The sequence below is a fragment of the Sprattus sprattus genome, assembly GCF_963457725.1.
Source record: "Sprattus sprattus genome assembly, chromosome: 18".
Classification (NCBI taxonomy): domain Eukaryota; kingdom Metazoa; phylum Chordata; class Actinopteri; order Clupeiformes; family Clupeidae; genus Sprattus; species Sprattus sprattus.
In genome coordinates this window covers 12366645-12393686 of record NC_137916.1, presented here as the reverse complement: position 1 = coordinate 12393686, position 27042 = coordinate 12366645, and the positions used below count along the sequence as shown (strand labels likewise).

General features: G+C 44.7%; 2 protein-coding genes across 4 annotated transcripts in view; both read right to left on the bottom strand.

Annotated features, from left to right (window-relative positions):
- Positions 1-16394, bottom strand: part of myh9b (myosin, heavy chain 9b, non-muscle) — a 31540-nt gene extending 15146 nt beyond the window's left edge. Inside the window, exons 1-6 of one of the 2 annotated variants that reach the window (XM_080856658.1) lie at positions 16280-16394; positions 6828-7159; positions 3628-3784; positions 2390-2417; positions 2176-2269; positions 1291-1311 (exon numbers count right to left, since the gene is read on the bottom strand). In XM_080856658.1, coding sequence (XP_080712784.1) covers positions 1291-1311; positions 2176-2269; positions 2390-2417; positions 3628-3784; positions 6828-7154 — 627 coding nt within the window. In that variant the 5' untranslated portion in view covers positions 7155-7159; positions 16280-16394. Of the gene's footprint in view, positions 1-1290; positions 1312-2175; positions 2270-2389; positions 2418-3627; positions 3785-6827; positions 7160-16196 lie in introns of both variants that reach the window. The other variant, XM_080856659.1, reaches the window with a different exon arrangement.
- A 4445-nt stretch (positions 16395-20839) lies between these two features.
- Positions 20840-24838, bottom strand: txn2 (thioredoxin 2). 2 transcript variants are annotated; one of them, XM_080857054.1, is made up of 4 exons: positions 24758-24838; positions 23317-23582; positions 22064-22187; positions 20840-21971 (listed from the first exon to the last, which is right to left on the bottom strand). In XM_080857054.1, exons 2-4 carry the CDS (start codon positions 23580-23582, stop codon positions 21855-21857), a joined length of 507 nt encoding a protein of 168 aa, XP_080713180.1. In that variant the 5' UTR covers positions 24758-24838; the 3' UTR covers positions 20840-21854. The 2 variants fall into 2 exon arrangements, with proteins under 2 accessions (XP_080713180.1, XP_080713179.1); XM_080857053.1 differs by having other exon boundaries at positions 23317-23603; positions 24758-24836.
- Positions 24839-27042: the final 2204 nt, after the last annotated feature.

Genomic DNA, 27042 nt, shown 5'->3' with positions numbered 1-27042 from the left:
TGAATCACTTCCAAAGAAATCAGTGTCTAAAATGTCTAATCACAGATGGCACTTCAGAGCAGTGCATTCACATGAGTTGAACATTCTCATTCCATCATTATTCACAAAACTACTTCAAATATTTCATTGACAGTGAACAGCACAACAGCAGTCTTATAGAAAAACCTGCTTAAAATGGCCTTACCTCGGATTGAAAGACTATATTTCACCAGTTAGTCATGCATACACACCACACCAACACCCACACAAAAAAATGACACAGGCATGAAATCGAACACAACAATGTTAGTACCGGCACACCATGAGTGACACGTCTGATGTAGTGTGTGAGTGACCCTTCACCGCTGGGCTACCCAGATGACCCCATGCAAAACACTGGCTGACAGGTGACTCTCACGCAAATATTGCACCAGAATGCCATCCCACTAAAAATGTACTCTAGTGAGGTCATGAATGGTTTTAAGTTGACCTGTGTTTGACAGACTGATTCTACTGGTCATGTTAAATCTTTAAACATGACTGAAAAATGTTTGAAACATCTGGCAAAACTAATTTTGCACTAAAAGATTAGTCGTAATTACTTAACTATAATCATTCATATTCATTCTTATTACATAGTTAAGTCCCAGTTCTGTGTGCTCATCTCTTGTCTGTGCTTATGGGTGGGTGCTTATTATACTTTATCCATATCTGAGATGAATTCAAATCACTCACACTTCACATACTCTTACTATTGAAATGATACTTTTTGCAACACATACAAACAAACACTGCACACTGTTCACACAATGTCAGTGTGTTTGCTCAGAGAGGATTCATAATACTTTCATAGGAAAGGACACAACGATCACCTCTCTGATCAAATACACTGGTGCACACACACATACACACATACATACAAAAGCACTCAGCAATAGGACACATGCGTACATACATACACCCCCACATCACACAAAATAATAATAACAAAAATTCTAAAAAAATCATGATTGTATACACAACAAATAGGCAACACGTATTTCAGACAGACAAGGTGTGTTTGGGTGACTCTACGGTCATCCAAACTCAGCCTTGTCCGTCTGAATTTCGCACATCTGCTCATCTCCCAGGTCCCCCTTTTGGGTCATGTGACAATGTCCATGTGACCCATCAGCCTCTAATGGAGCACAGTTGAGCAGTAAACGGGGAAATAGCGCCCAATGCGGCAGGGAGAGGTGGAAAACAAACAAACAAACGAAGAAACAAACAAACATAACACACAAGAGTAGTAAGTGTGGGAGAGTAACTCACATGTGACAGGACCGAGCTGTTCTGTTGATGGGGGGGAAAGACAGAGATTCAACCTCAACCCAAAACTGACACACTACAGTGATATTATGGACAACAACATGAGGTTGCTATGGAGGCAGATGGGGATCTAAGCCATCTATAGAGAGGAGTGGCCATTGCTGATATTGTGGCATCTGAGAAGATTGTGACATTGTGAGCATCATGAGTGTGTACATACACATTCTATATACAAATATTTGTAGATGAATATATATGCACACATCCTTATTGCAAACCCCATGTATAACCCCATTATATGTTCTCCCAGTGCGTTCCCAGTTGCCTGTGCAGTACTGTGCAAAACAAAACATATTTTGTAAGAAATATGCATGGAGCGCAGGGTAACTGTGTAAAATTACTAGATGTGCTCCAAATCACCCATGCATGGAGGCATTCTCTGGCTGGGATTGGCCACTCCTGCTCTGATGGCATTGCTCGCCTCGACTGCTATGTGACTGCGATGAATACACATGTGCATTGATCACACTCAGACACACACTACAGTGCAGCAGTGGTGCAGGGCCACGAATGACTGATGAGGTTATACAGTTATTGAAGCAGGTCTATGATTACCATCCAGCGGGAGAGGATGGTTACTGGAGAACGTGGAGATAGGAAGTGTGGGGAGATACCAAGGAACACTTTGGGGACACCCATATGTGGGGAGAGCCAACTGGCAGATGTAGTTGTGAAGAGGAGAGTAAAATAGAAGAGAGAGAGAGAAAGAATGAGAAGGAGGGAAGGAGGAAGAGAAGGAGTGAGTGAGTGAGTGAGTGAGAGAGACGGAAAGAGAAAACAGAGTGAAAGTAGAGAAAAGTCGAAAAAGATGGCAATTGCTTTACTGACCTGATCTTTCTTGGTCTTGTGGGAGGAGGCCACGTGAGCCAGATACTGAATGACCTTCTTGGTGTTCTCAGTCTTGCCCGCTCCAGACTCCCCTCTGAAAGACAGACACGAAGAGAGACAGAAAGCAGTCGTCACAACCTTTAAGAACAGGCATGGTGGATAAACTAATTTAGGGTGAAGCTTAGACAAGATAGCCAGCAGACATGGGACTCACGTGCACAGAATAGACTGGTCTTCACGGTCTGTGAGAGAGAGAGAGAGAGAGAGAGAGAGAGGAAACGAATGAGACAGAATAGTTTTCAAGGACACAGAAAACATCATCTCGCAAATAGCACGGAACCCACAACAGATAAAACATGTTTGACTGGAACCGAGTCAAATTGGAAATGTCTGTCAGGCAAAACTGGAGCACCGGCACCACTGCCAGTCAGACAGCTTGATAACAAGAGCACGATGTGCAGCACAGTTTTATCAGGACTATACACATGCCTAAAATTTTGTCTCTGTAACAGGAAGTGCTCTGGCCATCGACGTGAACAGACAGGAAATGAATGTCCGGCTTCCTGTGACTGGAAGAGACGGTGCCGGCTCTTTCATGAACACGCCAATTAAGGCCTACCTCAGTGGCCCCTGACCTCCCAGACCTGAGCAGGGCAACTCGTCCTTAACAAGAAACAATGGACAGATAGGCCCAGTCAGGCCATGTGGGGGGGAAGGGAGCAGGAAGTCATGTCGACAGACAGTGATTCATATCCAGACAATGAAACAGGAGGATGGAGCAAAGTACACTGCCCTCTGATATAGAACTTGTAATAACTTGTATCTAGGCATACAATCAACGAGAGAGAAAGAGAGAGAAAGAGAGAGAGAGAGAGAGAGGGAGAGAGAGTGACTTCTAACATCCCTTTAATGGAACACTGATCTCAGAACAGACAGGCCTGTAAAACGAACATGACCCTATACAAGTTCATGAGCAATCAATGACAGCGAAAGAGAGATTGAAGTCGATATCCATTACTCTGGAAATTCCAGCATGAGTTTATGAGGGCTTGAACAGAGCCTGAGGGTGGTTCTGGGATATTGAGGTTTTTTTTGTTTTCTGCTGCATGATCCCAGGGTAGACTCAGACTCAGACAGCAGCGAAAGATGTGGACACTATCTGACTGGAGGAGTATCAGCTAAATCTCAAACATAATATAGGGCTGCAATCCTGTTAGAGGGGCCTACTGGAAGCTTCAGTTCCACAGAGAAATCCACAAGGGCTAATGTCCTTGATTGTGTGCAGTTTGGTAAGTTTATGTGAATGTAGAGCCTTGATATATGCACTGACGAAAAGCTTAATGTACCATTAGATGTTTATTAAAATACTACTAGTATAAGAGCTTGTTTAGCTTGAACAGGCCCCTAAGCACTGCTAGGACCATGGCAAATGTATGCGTGTAGATTACTCACCCTGCATCATACTTCTGTAGGCTGTGTCAGTGATGGCGTAGATGTGGGGGGGCATCTCGTGGCGTTTTTTGCCCTTGTACATCTCAACGATCTCCTCAGAGTATATGGGCAGGTTCTTGTAAGGGTTGATCACCACACAGAAGAGCCCAGAGTATGTCTGTGACATGAAATACATTATTGTAAGATTATGGATTATTCCCCCAAATCACACAAGCGTAGATGTGCTTGTCTGACTACCAAACCTCCCCACTGAACACATGTAAACACCAAGTGAAGCGGTATGTAAATTGTTTCATATCATTAATGAAACCCTAATTGTACTCGTAAGCACTATTTAGTAACTGCACCCTTAAACTGCAGCCTTTTGAGCTGTAAAATAAATGTTATGTTAGTTAATGTGATCAATGCAATTTACATTTTTATAAAAATCAGCATTTCATGGATTGAAAATGGCTCAACATGTCATCCACCGTTCAAAATCATCATGGACCTTGCAAGTCAGATCCTGACGTAGAGTCAACTGTTTGGGATTGATCTACATCATGAAATGGACATTCATGATTGGTACTGATCAGGGGGCTTGGGAGGTGGGCTAATGATTAGTACTGATCATTAGCTGTGTTTCCATTATTGGGCCAAAACCAGGGCGAGTCTTGGCCAAGGCCAGTTGCGTCTCCATTGTCACTTCCAGGACTTGATGACCTCAGCTGGCTCAAATTAACACAATATGTATGAACGTTTAATTCATACCTTTTACAGATTACTGCATGATCGTTGACGCTCATTTATTGCAATGAACAATTAGCCCTTACTCCCGGTTGGCCTCAAGATAGGTCTAGCTCGCACTGGCCCAATAGTGGAACCACGGTTATTCAGCGGGGCTAACATCCCACCCCACCCAGCCCCCTCTCTAAGCCCCTTGCCCACTTTTTAGCATTTTTCTGCATCACGCAGAGGGTGGAATTATGCTCAGATCTGGGGTTGAAGTTACGCATCAGTAGTACGGTGCCTCTTAAGGGTTAATCAGAGCAACTGTCCAAAAGCTTTCATGTCTGCTCCTGAGGTTCAATGGGAACAGAGAAGAGATAAGAGTGACTGTGTTGCACATGTGGTGGTGGGGGGGTGGGGTGGGGTAACTGTAACTGACTGTAGGTTCAGCCTATGGCTCTTTACAAGCAGGCCTTTAAAGCGCTTCTGATTAATGGGAGCACAAAGCGCTGGAGAGGTCTTGGCTGGGGGGATGGTAGGAGCCTGAGGTAATGATAAGGAGGGGAAAAAAAACTACAACAATACCTCATGTTGTATTTCCCAGAACTGCTGCTGACTGCTCCCCACCCCCAGCGAGGCCCGAGTTCTCTCTTGAGCCAGCACTTCATTATATCATACTTAGGTCATACAGCCCACCTCACAGGCGCCTCCCCCAACCCCCATCTCGCTCCCCAGCAGAAGTTTCACAACACCCCACACACTCACTCCTTAACACGCACACGCACACGCACACGCACACGCACACGCACACGCACACGCACACGCACACGCACACGCACACGCACACACACACACACACACGCACACACACACACACACACACACAATTCTAGGACAGGACCTCATGCAGTCTTTATGTGCCCCTCAAATCTCCTTCTCCCTTTACATTTCCCCTCTCCCAACCCTCCACTCCTTTCCCTTGCCTTCATCCTTATCTGGTCCATCTCTCCCACTGCACTCATGTGTATCCCTCACTTCCTCCCTCCCAGACCCCCTGAAGACAGTCCAGTATATCCCTCTCCTTAACCTGCACTACATTCCTTGGTGCTCTCTTCAATGTCATTCTAAAGGTTTCATCACCTGCCTCTCACTCTGTGGATGCTTTGGTTGCTTAAGGCCCCTTATCCCCAGACGTCGTTTGGGTGTTGCACTGGTCTGACCAGGTCAAGGCTGCCTCTGGTTTGCCAGTGGCCCCCAGGCATGGGATGCAGCCAGCAGTGGTAATTACAGCCAATGAGAACATAATTTACATTCCACAGCCATGTTGTTTCTCCAACAACGTCGAATAACTGACAAAGGTGCCCTCTAGTCTTAGAAATGCTCTCAGAACTCCCCCTTAACATGCTCTATGACCCAACGTTTTCTCACCACTGTTTAACTCTTGTTCTCCAACAATGCACCTTCAATTTCTTCTCCCTCCCTCCTTTCCTCTCTCCTTTCCTCCCTCCCTCCCTCCTCTCCTCTCTCTCCCTCCCACCTTTCCTTTCCTCTCTCCCTGCCTCCTTCCCTCCCCCTCACCTGCCCCCCTTTAGAGAATATTGTTCCAGCAACTTCCTGTTTACAGCAAAGCTACAAACACAGTGAAGGAGAGGAGAGGAGAGAAGGAGGACTGTTTAGCAAAGAGAACAACACACACAGGCAAGACACAGTCCAAGAGAGACGGAGAGAGAAAGAGAGAGAGAGAGTGAGAGAGGGGGAGAGAGAGAGTAAGTGAGAGTGAGAGGGGGAGAGAGAGAGAGAAAGAGAGAGAGAGAGTGAGAGAGGGGGAGAGAGAGAGTGAGAGAGAGTGAGAGGGGGAGAGAGAGAGAGAGAGAGAGAGAGAGAGAGAGAGAGAGAGAGAGAGAGAGAGAGAGAGAGAGAGGGAGTGTGTGATGGTGGGAGAGGGGGAGATAGAGATCAAACGAAGGTGGAGAGAATGAGGAGTTGCACACCAAAAAAAACTGTTCAGTAGAGGATCATAATTCCCATCAAACGACACGTACAACATCAAAGCATTTCTGATATAGACTGAACCATCAGTCATCAAAGCCATTAAGGCAATCGGAAATGAAGGAGATGGGGAGGTCTGGACTTGAGCCAAGGCATTAAAGACTGTGTGATAAGACTTACAGGAGATTCAGTTACAGCAAACAGACTTGCCTTGACAAACTTTAACTAGGCGATCTGTGAATCTAAACTAGATGAAATGGTAAATAATTAACCACTGGCCTGTTCTAGTTCAGTGCTGGATTAATAGGCCATAAGGAACCGAGGATGTGACTGACTGTACAGCGCTGGCATGGGCTAATAAGATCAGTCAGACTGATCAGGGTGGCGGCAGGCAGAGGGGCACCAGGGTGCATCACTGAAGCAGACACAACACACACACACACAGTCACACACACACCCACACAAACAAACAAACAAGCAAACAAACATAACATCCAACTCACGTAGATGAGGCCGGAGTAGTAGCGCTCCTTCAGGTTGTGGAGCACAGACGCCTCGTTGAGGCAGGTGAGCTCGGCCATGTCCTCCACCTTGCTGAACTTGGGCGGGTTCATCTTCTGGATGTCATCCTTGTTGACACGCACCTTCTTGCCGGAGTCGGCCAGCTCCACCATCACCTCGTCGCCATGCTCCTCTTTGATGGAGCCGGCCTCGAAGCCCAGCCGCTCCGAGGGCACCCACACCAGCTTCCTGGAGGCCCAGTCGGCCTGCGCCAACGGATTGTTGACTATGTTGCGGTCCACATACAGGAACTTGTCTGCGTCCGACATGATTGCTGCAGAAAAACAAAGAGAATAGGACTGAGTGAGCTTGGGAGTGAGGGATGGGTGGAGAGTAGGATGAAGGGAAAGGATGATCGAGGGAGCAAAGGTCACAAGGAGCAAACGAAATAACACCTTTAGACAAAGTGCAGACCACGTGAAAGACAAGGAGAAATGTCCCACATGTGGTTTGCATGCATTGCTGTTTTGTTAGACTTCCTTGGGACAAGCTCTTTAAACAAAATATGTCCTCTTTTCTCTGATAGACCAGAGGTATTTTATCTGGAGGGAGAAAAAAATGTGCCTCACAAAAATGTGCCTCTTTCTCTCAGTGTTTGATGGATGGCTGGTATTTCAAGCCAAGCCCAGTTACCCTGCCCTTGGATCTTATGTAACCCTGGAGGAATGCAGGGGTTGAGGCTGCTGTGAGAGCCAGAACCCAGGTGGGATCAGGGAGATGTAAACCACACAAAACAATGTCAACCAACCCCACACCCACCACTCACTAACTTGAAAAAGCCTTGAAAAGGACAGAAGGGGGTGAAAAAGAGCAGAAAAAAATCTAACAAAGGGGTGCTTTTGACCTCCACTAGCTAATAATACCTTCCCAACAATGGGGACTTCACAGGGATCGTAAAAAAGAAGCAAGAAACTTTGCGCCTGTAGTAATATGCAACATGTGCCAGCCATTTTGAACAAATCTGTGGTGTACTTCAGTCACTTTCACACACAAACAACTAACACACAGAGTCTTTAGAGAAAGTCTTGAGTGAAAACCATCAAAACCCACGGCAGGCCTGAACATGGCATAACTGGCACCTCCACTTTCTCACGCTGCCCGTTTAACCGAGGGTGAGCATTTAACCTCCGGCAGAAGATGGAAGGTGACAGGACGAGTCTTTCTAGAGCCCCAGGAGAAAGCAGCAGACTTACATAAGCCGCAATCTTCACAGGAGCACACACAAGGCAGGCAATTATCTGAACATGCTGTGCCTCTCGTGGGCCATGGGGCCACTGCTTTTTACTAGCGCAATTATCATCATTCCTCTCCAACAGAGCCTACAAGACTTTCTCCCAGCAATTCTTATCGTCCCTCATGGCAAGAACAGGCAGCACAAAGTAATGAAGAAACACCCTTTAATGGGAGAGGAGAAAGTAGGATGCATGAAATGCACCGTCAGACAAAAAAAAAAGCAAGCAAATGGAATGCTCCTGTTCGGCAGGGGAGGGGGTGGGGATCGAGAGCAAAATGAGTTATTCTTGTAAGAAAGAAGTAACTGCATGGGCAGGCCTAATTCCCCCCCTGCTAGCATGGGGTTGGTTACTGGTTACACAAGTGAGACACTTGAATGCATCTGCTCTGCAGTGCTCGTGGGTCTGGGGCAGCAGACTAACAGTCACATGACTGACTGCAGGAAGGAGGACAGGCAGAGAGAGTGAAGATGAGCGAGAGACAGAGGAATTAGATGGCCCATAAATTACAAGCCTTCAGGGGCTAGAAGATCCTGACTGGTAGGCTGCATGACCGCAACTGTAAGCGGGTGGGAGGTGTGTGTGTATGTGTGTGTCCGTGAGTATTTGAGTGAGAGTGAATGAGGTGATTATGGATATGTGGATGTGTGTGTGGGGAAAAAAACAATGGTTGACTTGACATGAAATAGCCCGTCGGGGTTTGTGTACTGCAAAAACAGGGTGGTGATGGAGTATGCCGTGAGCCCAACCGCAACGGTATACTAACACGTTCCCAAGAGAGAGTTCCAGAGGGAGAGATGAAGCGTTGCAGCACGGACCTTCTCACGCCCCTCAAACCACTTCCCCCGTACCATGTCTCACACATCCCCAACCTCTCCAGCTGACACCCAGCACTGCTGCTGCTGCCATTTCTCCTCCCCCACTTCCTGCTGTGGAACATGGGGTACCCCTAAAATGAGTTCCCCTTCTCTCCACCCACCTCTCCCTCCCTCCCTCTCCCTTTCTGTCTCTCCCTCTCTCAGCTCCAGACACCCTGCACTAAACCATACAACCCTCTCCCCTCCCACTCCCCAGAGTTTGTGTTTATCCAGACTTTCGGGGTCACATTCCAACCATACTGACTCGATCACAGAGCAAAGCGGGAGTTAAAAAAAGAAAAGAATTCAGGCCTTTTTCCCCTTCCTTCTCTCTCCTCTTTTTTCTTCCTACATACTTCTCATCCTTTCTCTTCCCATCCCTCACTTCGCTGGGTCACTGACGGCTGCAGGGGGACTTACTCCCGCCACAAATCAGTGTCACTTTGTTCTCTTTGGAGAGCAATAACAGGCACATGGCTGTCCTCACTCAGCACACAGCCAAAGGTGATGGTCACTTTAACCGAAGAAGTCAGGGATGCTTGGCCATGCTGCTCACCAGTCATTCATTCTGGCTGTGTTATCGAGCTTGACTAACTATTTGCAGAAAAAGCCATGCTGTAATGCAAATATAATGAATCCACACACTCTGATTTGCAAGGAGATATCATTGGGGTGTGGCTTTGTGTGTTTGTGTCTGTCTGTCTGTCTATGTGTGCGTGTGCATGCGTGTGCATGTGCGCGCGTCTGCCGTTGTAGAGGTATAAACCACAACAACCTGGAGAGCTGTTTGTGCAAACAAGGCCTTCAGACAAAGCAGCTCAAGCGCCTTAGAATCATTACGCTTAAAAGTAGACTAAACACTGTGGAGCACAGTTTGCCCATTACCTATGATGCACAACCTGGACTCCAGGTGAATATCTCGAGTCAAAAAAGATAATAAAACAAAAGTTCCTCACAAATGATTAGATCTAACATGGTTGTGAAAAGAGGCCAGGATGATTTCCACAACACTTCACAGGTTTTTTCAATGACATACTTTGTGGCCCCCAGGGAGGGGGAGCTATTTTTGTGGCTTACTGTTCTCAACCGTTCAACCTGATATCACCTGAATTGAAACCAAAGGCATGGCTACGTGGGCCATAGTCACATAATATTCAGAGCTAGCTAACAGGACAGGGACAGACCACCCATACCACTCTTTGCCCCTACTATTTCCTTTATGGTTACACCCATATAAAGCTATTTATGAGTTCAACTGCAGTGACAATGGTGTTTCTTTATTTTCCAGCCCGTAACTGCGACAATAGCACATCCTCTACCACAACGAGATTAGCGTCTGAGAGGTAAATTCCCAAAGCTATCGAAATGAGATAAGTCAGGTGGTGCCAGCAGTCAGGTCTGGCTTGCAGAATGGCAGGAAGAGGAAAGTGGATGGATGGGTGTGGAAGGAGTGATGATGGAGTGAGAGTGTTTGTGTGTGTGTGTGTGGGCGCGCACACCGATGGAAAGGGCAAAGTTGGCACAAAGGTGACATCATGCTGATCATGTGGCCCATGTATGACTGAACCTGTGTGTGAGCATACATGTATGTCTGTGTGTGCATGTGTGGGGATATTTGTTTATGGCCTTGTTTGTACGGGTCCTAATTGTGTATGAAGATGATCCTCTTCCTGATGATCCTCTTTGCATGCATGCACATATGTGTCTATCTCTCCCTGTGTGTGCGTTTGTGGACAGGGGTGTGTGTGTGGACCAAAGGCCGAAGCCAGTGTGTGTGTATGTGCCTGTGTGTGTGTGTGTGTGTGTGTGTGTGTGTGTGTGTGTGTGTGCGCGCAAGGGCACGGGGGGACTAACGAGCCAGCTTTCAGCACTCCGCCTCAGGCTCGCTGCGGACCCACGCCAAGAAATACATACTCCTCCTCGTCGAGGCCATCCCTCTCTCCCTCTTTCCTTCGCTTTCATTCCGTTCTGCCTGAGTGAGCGAGGGAGCGAGTGTCTCCCCGAGTGAGCCAGTGAGCGAGCGACTCCCCGAGCCACCCTGGCCCTCAGCCGTGCTGCTGAATTGCAAGAATCTCATCCTGATCCACGCAATCAGGCCTCACATCACTATATAAGGCCGGGCCGTGCTGCCCACTTTCCACCTCTCTGCCTCTCTCTTTCGCTCATGCTTCTACCCCTCTAAAATACACACAGGCAAACGTACCCGCCAGACAAGCCGGGAGGAGTGAGGGAGGGGGCCCTTGGTCAACCCACCTAGCTTCACCCCAGCAGGACTTAGGCCACCAACAAATGTAGCCTTAAATCAAGCTGCCACTGTCTATCCACCTTTTTGTCTATTCATTTAGCCTTCCCCATTCCCTCCACCCCAAGTCCTTCCAAACCTCAAGTCCATAATTCAATCTTCCAGTCAGGGTCAAAGAGAAAGAAGAAACAGAAGGCTGACCAATTAAACACTGATGGAAAGGGCAAGCAAGTTTGGTGTCCTCCATGTTTAAGTCCATTATGGGCTTAGAGACCGTCTGAGAGAGAGAGAGAGAGAGAGAGAGAGAGAGAAAGAAAGAAGAAGAGAGAGAGGAGAAAAGAGAGTATGTGTGACAGAAAGGAAATGAAAGAGGGGCAGGAGGAGGAGGAGGAGGCAGGGTGTAGAAAGAGAAGAGAGGAGAGGAAATGACATAGAGGGAAAACTATTTTGCCATTTGTGGGACTTTGCCGTGCGGATTCTTACACAGCAAGTACAGCGGCACTGGCAAAATTAGAGAGATTGTTGCGTTCTCCCAAGGGATGCAAAGTATGCTCATTAGGCTGGCAGTGCTCCCAAAACTGGAAATACGACTGTCAGTAAGTTACTGAACTGACGGCCAAAGAACCTAACAGTAGGCGAGTCAGTGACTTTGCTGCTCCATTTTAGGTTGTTGAGGTTGTGTGTTTTTATGGCCATTATAAAGTACAAGCAGCCAGCTCTGGGGGGAAACCACAACAGGAGTCAGCAGGGAAACAATAGAAACAATTCAATGAAATGACTCCATTGTGTCACAAATGGTTCACTCTGTATACCATTGCAAAATAAAGGCAGCTATGATCCATTTTGTGATAGACACACAGACTCTCCTATGATAAATGATGGATGATTGTTACATAAGGCTGTTAACTGTTCAAGAGAAACGTGGTTGTGGGGGTGGGACACATCACTCTACAACATGGCATTTAACGACAACTATAACGAGGAAATCGCCTCAGGCTTTTTAAATTTAAAAACGCCTCGATCTGGCAGCACACCTACTTCCACTCTCCACCTCGCTCTTATCCTTTCAATATTCATCCCTGGAAAATAGTGCCACCTCTCACCAAGCCTTCAGCTCAATCTCACCTTATCACTCAGTAGTAGGGAACTTTATCATCAGCTGACAAGGTCACTCCCCTCAAACATTCAACATGAGCTCACCAACATAAAAAGTGCCAACTCAACAACTTGCCAGAACTTGTATAGTACAACCACTGTGTGAACCGTGGAGTTACAGTTGAAAACGTCTCGACTGGAGACGAGTTCATTAAATGGGAATGAGAAAACTATGGAGAGGTTTTTACAAAAGAAACACAGGTTTAATACTGTGCCTTGTTGTTTAAACATGAGGTGTTTGGTAACAGCTTTGGTTTGACACAGTCCTTATACACACACACACACACACACACACACACACACACACACACACGCACCCAGGTGCACCTAGTCACACACACCCTTCCCTGAACAAAGTCTATGCTCTGGCACACATTACACTGCCAGCCTGTTACTACCCACATGGGGCCTGTTAAAAACCACCAATGCCTAACTATTAACCCAACCCTATCAATTAGTTTGGTAACGAAACACAGAGAAACTACAGTGCCACAGATATAGGAAACATCTGGATTATTTCCACATGGTACAGACAAGGGTCCAAACAGGAAGTGACTTCAGCTCACGCTGGCTTCTGGCTGTGGTGATTGTTGTGGCCTTACCCTTTACTATAGAAGCCATATCTCAGTGGTTTAGACTTCATAAGTTGTGCCCCTCTCAAGTTAGGACACCATTCTGTGCCTCTGTCCTCAAGGAGGGAGTCTGCAGGTTCCCTGCTTATTCGGAAGCTCTCTTACACAAACCATTTCCCGCCATTGTTGCATTCTCTGGAACACAGCCGGTGTGCAGTGACAGAGTGGACTCAACACAGGGAAGGGTGGACAAGCAAGCAAAAAAAAAATAATCTTTTTCCACACAAAGGACAAAATGGGGAGTGACCAGAGGAGGGAACGGAGATACAGAAGCCGTTTGGCAAAGCCACGGTGACCATCTTGCCCAGTTAGATTGACCCAATTCAATTACGTTGTTTGGTTTGGGCCAGCCTACCCAACACAAAAAGCCAGAAGCTTGGTGCCAATCAGATAATAATAAGGTTACTGCGCTAATATGAGGTGAGTTGCAGTGTCGACAGATGGCGCAGGTGTGTGTCTGTGTGTTGGGAGGAGGGGATGATGTCTTGCCTTTGATGTCTGATGAGCACGCTGTCTGAGTGTGCATCATTGTCTGAGGAGTTCTACCCTGACACATGAGACTGCATTACAGGGCACAAGTGGCTCTTCCCTATAGATTTAAATACACCCATATCATAGCACTGACCATATACCATCCATAAGGTATTTATGCGTGAGGATGGCACACACTTCTTGTTAAAGCCTGAGTTTTTAAGTGCAACCTGATTAAAAAGGTCACTGTGACTCCTCACATCAGCTCTGGATCACTCAATCTCCGTTGACAGAAACAGATTTGTGAAGAACAATGGTTTGTGCTGGCTTAACACCCCATTGGCTGAGAAGTCTGTCAGCTAGATGCTGTTGGTTTACAGAGACTTGTGTCAACATCTGACTAATCCCCCTCACCATTTCCTCCCTCACTCCTGGCTGGGTTGAGTTCAATGCAAACACCCCGAAAGGCCTTCAAGGAGATAAAGGTCACAAGGGAGGATGCTTAGAGATGCCAGATTTGAAGGAGAAGAACCCAAACCTAGCTGTTACATATTGTTCTTCTAGGGGGTTGTAGTGACCTGCTCCTGCACAAGCTAACAGTTTTTTTTCAAAGTAAGAAGTCCTTAAATCCAAGTTCAGTCTCACCAAAGACTTAAAACATCTCGGGGAGTGCCTCAAAACTATCCCAGCACACCGTTGGCCTCACTTAAATACATAGACCTTACATATAATGCCAACTCATTCCCATGAAGTTTATTCATGGACTATCAAGTACTATTAATGGTTTACTTATTTGGAATTTCCTTGTATGCTCCCTTCACTTCAGCCTCCATTTTTAAATCCATTATATTTCAATGCTGGGAGTCAGAGAGCAAGAAACAGAGAGAGTGAAAGAGAGGGAGAGAACCACAAAACCCCTCCCTAAGACACCAGGGAAAAGCTGAAAGTTTTATGGAGCGGTGATCCTTGTTTATTGCTTGTGTGGTTTCGGAGCTGAAGCTGACATACAGAGATAAGAAGATAACTCTGAATGGGTTGTTGAAGTCAGAAACATACAGCAATACAACTAAACAGATACTTAAAGTAACAATGACATAAAATGACATTCTGTACATTAAAAGTAAGACTAAGCTGGGATATTTGCATAGGTTTTGTTCACACATGAGCAGCACAAAGTATGACTAAACTCTGCCCTCCACCTCCATGTCTGGGGTATACTCTATGCACTCAAATTCTGTTCAATTGACACCACAATGAAGTGAATAAATACATGATTCCAGCTTTTTGGCTTTTTTCTTCTTCAGTTATACAGATATTGTGATGCATGACAGATGACTGTCTCGCAATGATGCCATCATTAATGTGGGCAACATATTGTGACGGTATCATATGGCGAGTTACTCTGTGATTCCCACCCCTATTGGTGATGTCTAGCCACAGCACAGTCGTCTACCTCAGTACTGGAGCGGAGAGCTGGCAGACTCTGGCACAAGAAGGGTGTGTCGTGGTACAGTGGTGAGCTGCTACAGGACATAAGTAGGCCATGGAGACACTGAAACTAGGAATCCATGTATGTGGCCATTCTCGAAACAAATCCGTTTTCCAAAAGGTGCACCAAGAGGAACCATGAAAAGCAGCACTCTAAATGTGTGGAATGCTCCAGTGTTAACTATACTGGAGAACACATACTGAAATAATAGGTTGTTAATCAACATTCTAATGTTGGTAAGTGGCAGTGTCGACTGTGTGTGGGCTTTGCTTACCATTACAGATCAAGCAGAGTATGCCTGTATAATTATACAAACTGTAATTCTAGCTTTTTAGGTCGAACTGATAAAATCAGGAGAATACATTCTTTTAGCCTCTAGATTGTTTTGCTCTCCACGATCAACTTTTTCAAAGGCAAAGGAAAATAAAACAGCCGATACCCTATTAAGAATGCCCATCTGAGGTATTTTCTGTAACTGTAGTCAACAACAACAAAAAAACACCACGACAGACTGTGTAAGACAGCTTAATGCATATTAAAACGTGCGCTTAGTTCGCGTCTCAATGGGGTCAAATTAAAAAGTCATTGTAGTAGACCTATGGTTAGAAAACCAATATGGCCCAACTGCATTATGGCAAAGTATGACGTCAGATCGTAACACATACTTGTGGTTAAAATCGGCTAACGTCATTCAATCGAACAACATGAGGCAAGTGGACAGTGAAACCACTAATCAAAGAGTGACGTAATTGTGAGCATCTGCACCGTACAAAACCGACTAGTTCACCGGTCATCCAGAAAATGACACGTTAACCAGGCAGTGACTATTCCATCACAAAAGATGATGTTTCTTCTATTCATTATAAGCAATTACTCCTGCCCTATTGTTTCACGTCAAAGCAGTTTCTCATTGCCTCTGTCTTTTTGCAACTCATTCATGCGAATCACTTCCTGTACCAACTTGCTATTCTACAGCAGCGCACTTTTTCGTGGCAAACTAGCCTAACAGTTACTTTATATATTTCTGCATCGATTTTTTTTTAACAATGAAACAGACACGCGATCTTACTTCTAATGTGTAAAGAATACATAATCAAAATATGTTCCGAAATATAGTGGGTTTTACACTTCTTTTAGACAAATCAAGGACAGCAATGGAGGTCCCACCCAACAATGTGTTGAAGTTGCTGTTCTCGCCCTTCCTATTTCAGTGCACTTGCGCTTGGAGCTTACCTATCGATACAGGCCGGCAGAACTCAACGTGATGAAGATGTAGACTGGATAGGCTACACGGCAAGACTTAGTTGGATATTTACCTGCTCTTCAGATGCAGACGTTTTTTGGGGTGGCTAGCAAAAACCGGTGGCTCCGTCGATGTCCGTTACGCAGCGAATCAAACTCCCTTTTCGACGGCTGCTACCTCGCTACAAGATCTGGTTAAACTGGAGCGTTCGTTTCCTCCCTCCCTTTCTCTCCCTCACTATTTTCTCTTTTTTTCAATTTCTGTCTACCCTCCCTCCTTCACAAGCCGAAATTTCATACAGAGTCGGGGTGCGGTCCAGGGAGGGAGGAGGCTATGATGTGAGTCTGCCCTTTCAACCACTCACAGACAATATTTTAACAGTCCCAACCAGGCGAGCCAGTCAGATCGACTTAGGGGCGTGAATTTGTGTAAACCTTCGTGCCAGTGGGCAAAAGTATGAACTTGAAATAGTAGGGGGGTGCAAGGATAACGTGGTGTTTAATGAAAGAGGTATGTGCAGGCTAAGGATTTTTTTTGACCATATAAGTAGCCCTCCGTTCAGTGAATACTGGGCTACGCCATGAAGGTCTTTGTCATCATCTGGCCCACCCTCATCTCAAGGAGTATTTCCTCTATGAACACACTGTACACAGAATTAAACCTTGGAATTAGTTTATTTGTTTATAATCCCACGTATTTATTTGGGAAAGATATTTAAAAAGCCCAAACACAAACTCAAACCTAACCATTACCCCAACTTCAAGTTCAACTTTAAATATGAAATAATAGCTGTAAGGGGAAAAAAAGTAATAAAGACATTAAAACATTGGGGGCAAGAGTTGCTATTTGTTCCTATAGTTCAAATTTGAAAGCTGCCAAAAAGGTGACAACTATGGAAGAGATGAAAGACTAAATACTGGAGAAGTTGAGTTTAAACAGAGCACACTGAGATTTTCCTGACATCACCATAAACAGGTTAATAAAACAATCAAACATCTCTAGCCATTTGGGAGACAAAAGCATCCGCAGTGTGTGATTTTCTTAAACAATTGTTATACCTCCACAGCACACACACTCTCAGCTTCCTCACAGCTATTGTCCTCTAAATTGCTTAAGATAACAAATATTTAAATTACATGATAGGTAGGGTGTGAATTACATTTCATTAAAAGCGCTGACATTCCTTTCTCAAAATCTGGTCAGCATGGGTGTAATTGCTCTAGTGAAAATGGTTAATGAGAAAGCAGAACTGAATTGCTTTAAACTGGTATGCGTGGCATGCTGAACTTGTTTATGGGAGCTTTCAGTGGCTGTGTATCATCGCTGACACTTCACTTGGGAACATGCAGTGTGGTTGGAAAAATCAATACATCTCTCGCTCTTTGGCTGGTTGGGCAATAGGAGGAATTTCAGTTCAGAGGTCAAAAGTCACTGCTGTCCTTGACTGAGCAGTAACAGATGCTGAGTGAAGAGTGTGTGTGTGTGTGAGGGAGAATGATAGAGAATTAGAAAAGAGAGAGAGAGGAAGGGGGCTCTCTGTTAGATATACTAATGTGGATGCAACATTCCCTGACTTTGAAAGAGAGACAAAAAACACGGAGGGGGAGCTAAGTGGGGGTTTTTTTAGGCAGAAAAAGCTAGATGACCAAATAAGGAGACTCTTGACCTCCCTCCCGTCTTCCTTGAATTGACCCAATCACACTCTCTCTCTCTCCCTGCTATAATAGCAACTGGGTGTGTAGTAGTATTGTATTATACACTTGAGCACGCTGAAATGGGCTCACTTATATATAATGATTGAACTGATGATGGTTAAAAATCCCAGACTGCAGTTTCAGCATTCATATTTGTGTATAAATATGCCCTTTTATGTGTGCCCTTGGAAGTGTGTGTGTGTATGTTTATTCACCGATATAGTCCAGGGCTGTCAATCAAATCCGCCCTGTATCCAATGAGATGTGATGTAAATACATGATTGACATTCATTTACATCCATAAATGGCACACTCGCTACATACAAGGGACTATTATTTACTCATCTCTGATTAATTCTTTGGGTGTAACCTAGTGTGGCTGTGTGGCAATGTGTCAGTGTGTTTGAGAATTTATCCAGAAATGGGAAGAAGCATCCTCCATCCTATTGTGCAATGCCCCAAACAAAGCATTCTCATGATTAAAAACAGCTTGCAAAAAGAGCAATAACAACTTCAGACAAGTGTGGCAGTTCGTTCTTTCTTCTCTAGACGTCCCCTTCTCCCTTCCTCCCTCTCTGTGGTAATCAGTACACAGGAAGGGGTGATAAGATGTATGTTGACTCACAGAATTGAGGAATGTGGAGTAAAGGGAAGGGGAGCCAGTTCCTTCTTTTCTTCAGGAGAATGTCCACTTTAAGCCTAATGAATTTTAACCCCTCCTATAGTCCATGATTCCCTGGCAAAATAGTTTATTTTTTCACCCCAAAAAGTTGAGATGTCAGGATAAGAATGGAATGAAAAACAGCGGCCAGGCTGGGACATAAGGAACCACTGTCTTGTGGGGCAGTGTGTGTGTTTGAGATATAAATAGGGTTATGTATTTACTATAAACACAATACTCATGTTCCTGGCTTTGGCAGCCAGATCTTTGTCTTGCTTTTTGCCCTCGTACACACATACACACACACACACACACACACACACACACACACACACACACACACACACACACACACACACACACACACACACACACACACACACTGGTGTGTAATCTAAAGGCATCTGGGCTATGTGGCACAGGCCAGGCCACTCAAACAAACAGGGAGCAAATACTAACAGTTTCTAGAAGTCTGAGAAAAACAGAACAGGAGAGAGAGAGAGAGAGAAAGAGAGTGAGGTAAAGGCCATAGGAATTCTGCTGCTCTTTCTCCCTCTCTCTCTCTCTCTCCCTCGCTCACACTCTACATTTGTTCAGCAGTCACTGGCTTCCCAGTCTTTTTTGCCTTATATGGTAACAGAGTGGTAGAGAGAGGGAGAGAGACACCAAGCGGGAGCGAGAGGACGGAGGTGTGGTCTATTGTTTAGGGCGGAAGAAGTGTCGAATTCCAATGCTCTCAGACCTTTCCCGTCCTCCCTTCGTCATCTCCTGCTTTACCTCATCCTTTTCTGCCCTGGCTCTGATTCAGGCTCAGACTAAGCAAGGATAAGAGAACAACCCTCCATGTGGTTAACAGGTATATGGACCAGGGCCGTCTAGACACACTTTGTCCAAGTCAACCCCTTGTGCTAAAGATCGATGTAGAGGTGCGGGAAGTGTAGTAATTCCAGCTATTTCAATGAGTTCACCATGGCTGAGGGTCCAAAGAGTGGAATGTCTGTGTGCTAACGTGACGTGTTGTTGGCAGGATTATCACATTTCTGACTGCTGGTCCGCACGAACTGCCAGCCCGTCCCTCCTAGCCTGTAAAACTGAGGTGGCATTCCTGAAGAATCTGCACGCAGAGCAGCCTTGGTGCCTGTGATCCATTGATGCAGAAGTCAGACACTTTCATGCATGACTGCAGTTATCAGTCTCCCTGACTCTTCCCCCCTGTCATTTGGGGACAAATGAGCAGTTGCGGTAAACGTGCCGTGATTCTGTCAACGGCGGTCTCATAATGACACAGAAGGAATGCGAGGCACACTATATGAGAATATGAGAAAGTCCCTGGTATGACATCATAGGAAGTCTGGAAAATAACGGCCTCGGGTATAGGTGTGCACCTGAAGACTCTGAAGACTATGGGCAGTAGGGAGGTGAGGTCATATCAGACTGATGTGTGTACAGTAGCTCTGCAGGCAAGGACATGCTGATGGACAGGAGCCAAAGCGATGATCATGTGTAGATGACCTCCGTGAATCAAGTCCACTCATGTCAGCGAGCAAACAAGCAGAAGGAAAGAAAGTGGGAGATCGAGGAACGAGGTCATGTCAGGTTGTCAAGCACCTCAGCAAGGAGGCGTGGAGGGGATGACAGGTGGGAAACAACAAGGCGAGACAGAAATTAGAGGGAGAGAGAAGAGGTGGAGGGAGGTCTGACCAAACGAGGGGGGAGGGAAAATAGCAGTTTGGAGAGGTGTTGAAAAGAGATGTGTGTTTCTGTGTGTTTAAGGAGGGTGCTGTAGGCTACACTTGCTCTGAGTTTAAGTGGGAGGGCAGGGGGGTCGTGAGTGAGGCGCCATGGGTAAAAGAGACAGCTTGAAAGTGAGAGGGAGGACTGGAAGAGTCTTATGGCTCGCTGAGCTGCTGAAGCTCAGGCGCTGCGATGGCCTCATAACTGACATTCCTTTGGGAGTATGCAATGCTAATTACTCTCACACAGAGTCCTGAGGTCTTCCCTACCTTCACACGCTCACAGGCTAATATCATGCCAACAACAGCATACTTTTGAGAAGCCTATGTAGAACAGGTCACCCATCTCACACTAATGTGTTCAGTACATTGTAGGGAAGCAGCATAGCTGAGAAACTATGTTTAACTACTAAGCTGGCCTTTTATATATCATCATTATCACAGACTAGTGTCTTTGGATATAGCATACTGTATGTGCCTCATCTTGTTCACATCAGACACCATTTTTGAAAACATTGGAGTGAAAACCACAAAACACCTCACAGTTAAATATCGTATTCCTCTTTTATTTAAATCACATCACTTGGTCATATTACATATTTTATTGAAATAAAAGCTAAATTAAACCCTTAAACATGTTCGTGCTTCCCACGTGACAGATATTTCACAGTCAGAAACCAAGTGACAGACAAGAGCTGAACTGTAAAAACAGAAAAAAAAAAAACACACACAAACTGTCATAAAACAATACATAAAGTACATACATACATACAATCAGCTCTTTCCCTCACTGACAGACACATTCAGCTTTCACGATAGTAGGCATAGCGGTGTAAGAATTACTATGTGGAGCCTGTGACGCTGGAGGAAGCCTGTCCTCATGTGGACAAAGGTAAGAACTGCACAGAGCTTTCATCAACATAACATTCCCGCACGTCGCCCACTTAACTCCAAACATCATCCCAGTATGATAAAGTATAGTACAGAAAAGTCGCTGTACATTCTATAATAGTGTTTCCCATTCCCACTCCTTCTGGTGAATCAGAGTACTACATGTTGGAAGTCCCTCCCACCTCCTGATTGGCTGGACACGCCGAAACCCTCCAGAGGTCATTAAAACAATGTGACGGTTCCCAGCCAAGGCTGCTGGAGTAGGAAGAACACTAAAACATGAAGTGCTTTGGCTCCTATGAAGCAAGTGCTGGGGAAGACTAGTCTTTAGCATCTATCATAACAAACAGAGAAACATTGGCTCAGACTCCTCTACCATTGTTTGACAGAGGGGCATTTTTTTACAGACACTGAGATGTGGTATGGGGTGCATATGTGAGCACAGACCCTTCACGTATGCATACAAATACAGACACATGAGTTGAAGTTCATGTTTCTGGGATGTGTGTGAGAGTTGGGGACCTTAGGGTGTGAGGGAGAGGGGGTGGGGGGTGGTCAGTGAGTTTCTGCACATTCTCAGTGTGGCCACTGGGTGCAGTTATGGAGGTACTGAGAAAATGAGGGTGGTCAAGGAGGAAGGGAAGGGACAGAGGGACATGATGGGCAGGTTTATTGTCCAATGAGCTTCTTGACGAAGGTATCCAACTGGTCTTCGTCCTTGATCCCCACAAACTGGTCAATGACATCACCGCCCCTCATGGCGATTACTGTAGGAACGGCTGACACCTAAAAGAGGATTCACCAGAACCACAAAGTGACCAGAAAATATGGTAAGGACCTGCATTTTAACACTCAACAAAGACAGGAAAATGTCTTACCCCATACTCAATGGCAAGGTCAGTATGTTCATCAATGTCAACTTTGGCCATGGTAACTCGTCCCTTCTGTTTGCCAATGGCTTTCTCTAGCCTTGGCCCAAGGATCTTACAAGGTCCACACCATCTTCAAGAGAACAAACATGATGTTAAATAATCAACTGCATCAGAAAGAAAGCGAGGTGTTCATACAAAAAACCTAGTATCAATCACACAATGTATTAAACTGTTGAACTCACTATGCAAAAACTAGATAACTAAGCACACTACTGACAGGTTAAACAAGCCTTTCCCAAACACAGCATATCTCCATAAAAGTTGCACATGTTGTAGTGCCACTTTACAAACATAACTGTCCTTTATGATAATGCCTTACAGGATGTCAGATTTTAAAGACTTGATTTTTAGGTTTGTCCTGACACTGCCTGCCATAGAACTTTTTACAGCACGGAACAGAAGCAAGTCATGGGGTCGCCAGGCCACACAGCTGGCATAGGGTGAGATATATTTTTAACACACATACATGACCAGACACAGCTTTAAAGACACAGGGCATATGCAAAAACTTGTGACACACCGGCTATAAATTCCAGGACAGATTACACCATATTAACTTTCCGATGAAAACACAATACCACTTGGAGGTCCACACTGTCAGCTCTTGGAAATCCTGAACTATGGCTTAACAAATCACTTAACTTAATGTCCGTTGCACTCATATCTTTCGACCACAGTTCTCTAAAAAAGGTGATCAGACGGAGCATCCTCTACTTACAGATAAGTCAAATATTTGACTATTTGTGTGTAAGACTTGCAATAATCCTGCAAATAAACCAGACTTTAGATACCGTTAGAAGACAGGCCAGCGTTTGGGCACAAGCTCTACCAATGTACTGTGCAGTGGCCGGAATGTTGATCGTGAATGTGGTAACATGATTGTTTTGCTTTAGAGTGTGAGGGCTGGAAGGCTTTAGTGTGTAACCATCAGCAAATAGCTGTGCAGAGGCACTAACCAGTTGGCATGAGTACAGTGGTGGAACTCAGCTGACCTTCCCCTGCTAAAGCTACTCTGACCTAGCATGTGCAGTCATGTAACTGCTGTTAAAAGTAAGGTGGCATGAATATGCTCTTAGTGTGAGTGTGGTACATCAATCTGTTTCAGGAGACACACTATATATGTGTGAGGTTTGCACACAGAAATTGCAGGAATTCATTCGGTTTGGTGTTCTGGAAGGCGGAGTAGAATAATACGCAACTGGGCATGGAAGTCTATGACCACGGGCAACTCGCTGTTGATGACCCTTTCGGTGAAATCCTCCTGGTCCTGAACATTGAAGGAGACCTCGCGGCGGGAGGTGACGGGTAGGGCGCGTGGGAGGGAGCGCCGGGGCGACAGGAGGGGCTGCGGGCTTGCCGAGGAGCACAGCGAAGTAGAGTAGAGGGCGGATGATGGGGCACGGGGGCAGCGCACGTCCTTCACAGACACGGTCCAAATTCTCCGGACGAGCAGCCTGTGAGCCATCTAGAGAAGATAAGGGTAGACCTGATGAAATCGTAAGAAGAGATGTGGTCATGCGTCACATACAACCGGGTGCAATACATACAAAACATACAAACAATACATGTATTAAAGCAGCAATGAGGAGTTCTGTTCCAAAACTAGCAAGCAAGCTGTTGGTGGTGTTTGCAAGGCTAGTAGTTACCTAAAAGGCATGCAAAAGCCTTGCAAACACCACAAACAGCTCAGTTGGCACTGATAGAAGCTTGCCAACACACTAACTGGTGTATTTTGGCAGTGTAGCTAGCAATGTCATTCTGTGAAAGCTTTTCTTCCATTTTTGCAGGGTATTCCAGCCCGGTATAGAGAACTATAGGGCATATCCCGGAATGGCTTGTGGGAAAAACACAGGTGTTTATCGGTCGTTCACATGACCATATGCTATCAAAATGAATTTGAGGATAGTACCAAAACTAGTTGCCTATACAACCATTCCTCAAAAAGTGTCAAATTGTTGCATAATGCTACTTTAAAACCCAAAGAAACGTGTACATACAACATACAAACAAGTTCCTCACAAGGGCAATAGAGTACAGTATAAAACGTGGCTCAATTTAAAGATGCTGTTGTAAAGTGAGACTGATTAATAAACTGTTCAACAAAGCCTGTTAGACAAGGCAAAAGTTATGCAGAATCCATTTTTGGTGTTTCAAAATAACAGAGAGCCTTGTGAACAGAATCAACTTTTTATTTAGAGAGAAACATCGGAATACATACAGGCTACGTTTGGAATAGGCTAACTTTACTTTAAAAACATTCGGACGTCGACGCTAGCTTGCTAGCTACCTGAAGACAACCCTCAAATCTAAAGGCTAATGTTGGAGTCAACAAGAGGATTTGCCCTGATCAATATCACAACCAGTGGCACAAGCTGTAATTGTTTTATCAGTTATCAAAACAACGTAACACACTCCAATGCTTGAGGTGTTTTGCAATCGCAGTGCGTAACGCAAAATAGCTCAGCCTTCTCCCCTTATAACCTCCGTATGACTTTGCCAGTTTCATCACGCTTTCCGTCGTTGTGGGTCATTGTTCTAACTGTAATATTGAGCCGACTGACAGCTCTATTCTATCTTCAATTTAATTTGGCGAGTGGCTAACTTATTTGACTATAATTTAGAGAAAAAACACGTTCTTACCGTGTTGTGCAATTTCTTTACAATGTAGTTTGGTCGCCCGGACCACAGAAGTTGAGGTACTTCCGCTCGCTAAGAAGCATAGAATTTTTGTATGTTGCTCACATTTGTGCTAAACTGAGTAGCGCCGACCTGTGTTCGAAGTTAGCCCTACAGGTCAGATGTATTTTAATCATTCGTAGTCTGCAATAAAGCTGGCATCCAGCAACACGATTCGTATTCATTCCAAAACTGCAGCATTACAGTCATAGTGCATGTCGCTTTAAGACAGAGAGCACAAATGTGATGAAATATTAGCCTATAATACGTTGTGATTGTTGTTGTCCCCTCACCATCACTGAAAATAAACAGGTTATGCTGTGGCTTCAGAAGGGAAGAGACGCTTTCATAATTTATTGGGGTGCAAAAATGAAAGAGCAAAAAGACAGGTTCAGCACCTTTCATGTAAGAGAAATCACAGGATGAAAGGTTGGAACGTTGAGGGATAGAGAGACAGGTCTGTCTGGGAGGTTGCCAAACAAAGACAGACGCTGTCTCTGTCCGCCACATTTCGCAAGGGCAATTACAAATTTGTAAGTAGCCTAACCTATATTAGTACGATAATGCATGCATTTAATTGTCGTTCAATACTAGTTAACCAATGTCTTCATAACTATCTCGTTATTTTTACTTTATGTTTTCTCCATTGTCATTTCTGTGCCTTATTATAATAAGTTAACATTTGTTTGATATTTAACAAATCTGTAATTGATTTACAGAAACTCTCATCTGAATATCAGACAATGTGACATTGTGACATTGTTTATCTCAAATTAAGTGTACATTATAGAATACATTATAAAAATGTAGGCTATTAACTATTAGTGATCATAATTAATGATCATAATTTAGTGGGCATATCTAGGAAGGCTAAAGTTCCAAAGGCTGGGCCAAAAATTGTATATAAAAGAGCGTACAGGGGTTTCTGTCTTGACTCATATGTGGATGATGTTAGAAAGATTTGTTGGTCTGATGTCAGTAAACAGAGAGACCCAGATACTGCACTTAGTGTTTTCACTGAACTGTTAGTTCCAGTTATGGATAAACACGCACCTGTCAGAAAGCTAACTGTTAAAGCTGTTAGGGCTCCCTGGGTCGATGATGAATTAAAAGAATGCAAGGCTCAGAGAGGTGATGCAAAAGGAGTGGCAAAAAGGTCAGGCTGCACATCTGACTGGCAAGTATATTGTAAACTTAGAAACTATGTCACTAAATTGAACAAAAAGAAGAAGAAATTATTTTATGAATCCAGGATTAATGACATAAAACATGATGGAAAGAAACTCTGGAGCACCCTAAATGACATCATGGGCAGAAAGAGCAACCCGACTCCATCTTTTATTGAGGTGGAAGGGACTTTTTTAACTAAACCTGTAGATATTGCCAATTATTTTAACGATTATTTTACTAACAAAGTATGTAAACTCAGGCAGGAAATGCCAACACCACACTGTGAGCCACTGTAATCATGTATACAAGACAAAATAATGAATGACAAGAAGTGCTCTTTCGAATTTTGTAAAGTGACTATAGAAGAAGTGGAAAAACTGCTATTGTCTATCAATAATGACAAAACCACCTGGTATTGATAACCTGGATGGGAAGCTACTGAGGGTGGTAGCGGACCATATTGCCACTCCAATATGCAACATCTTTAATCTGAGTCTTGACAGTAATATGTGCCCTCAAATCTGGAAAGAAGCTAAAGTAATCCCACTACCGAAAAACACTCGTGCTGCCTTTACTGGCTCAAACAGTCGACCAATCAGCTTATTACCTGTTATGAGCAAACTGTTGGAAAAAAATTGTGTTTGATCAGATACAATGCTACTTCTCAATGAACAACTTGACAAGCATTTACCAGCATGCTTACAGGGAGGGACACTCAACCTCCACAGCGCTCACGCAAATGACAGATGATTGGCTAAAAGATATTGATCAACAGAATATTGTAGGAGCAGTGCTACTGGATTTTAGTGCCGCCTTTGATGTTATTGATCATAACTTAAAAACTCAAGTGCTATGGCTTTACTCCATCTGCCGTAGCATGGATTGAAAGTTACCTAACCAATAGGAAACAAAAGGTTTTCTTTAATGGAAGCCTGTCAAACCCAAGACATGTACAATGTGTAATTCCTCAGGGATCCTCATTAGGACCATTGCTTTTCTCAATTTTTACAAATGATCTCCCACTTGTTTGTAAAAAAGCCTGTATGTCTATGTATGCAGATGATTCAACATTATATATG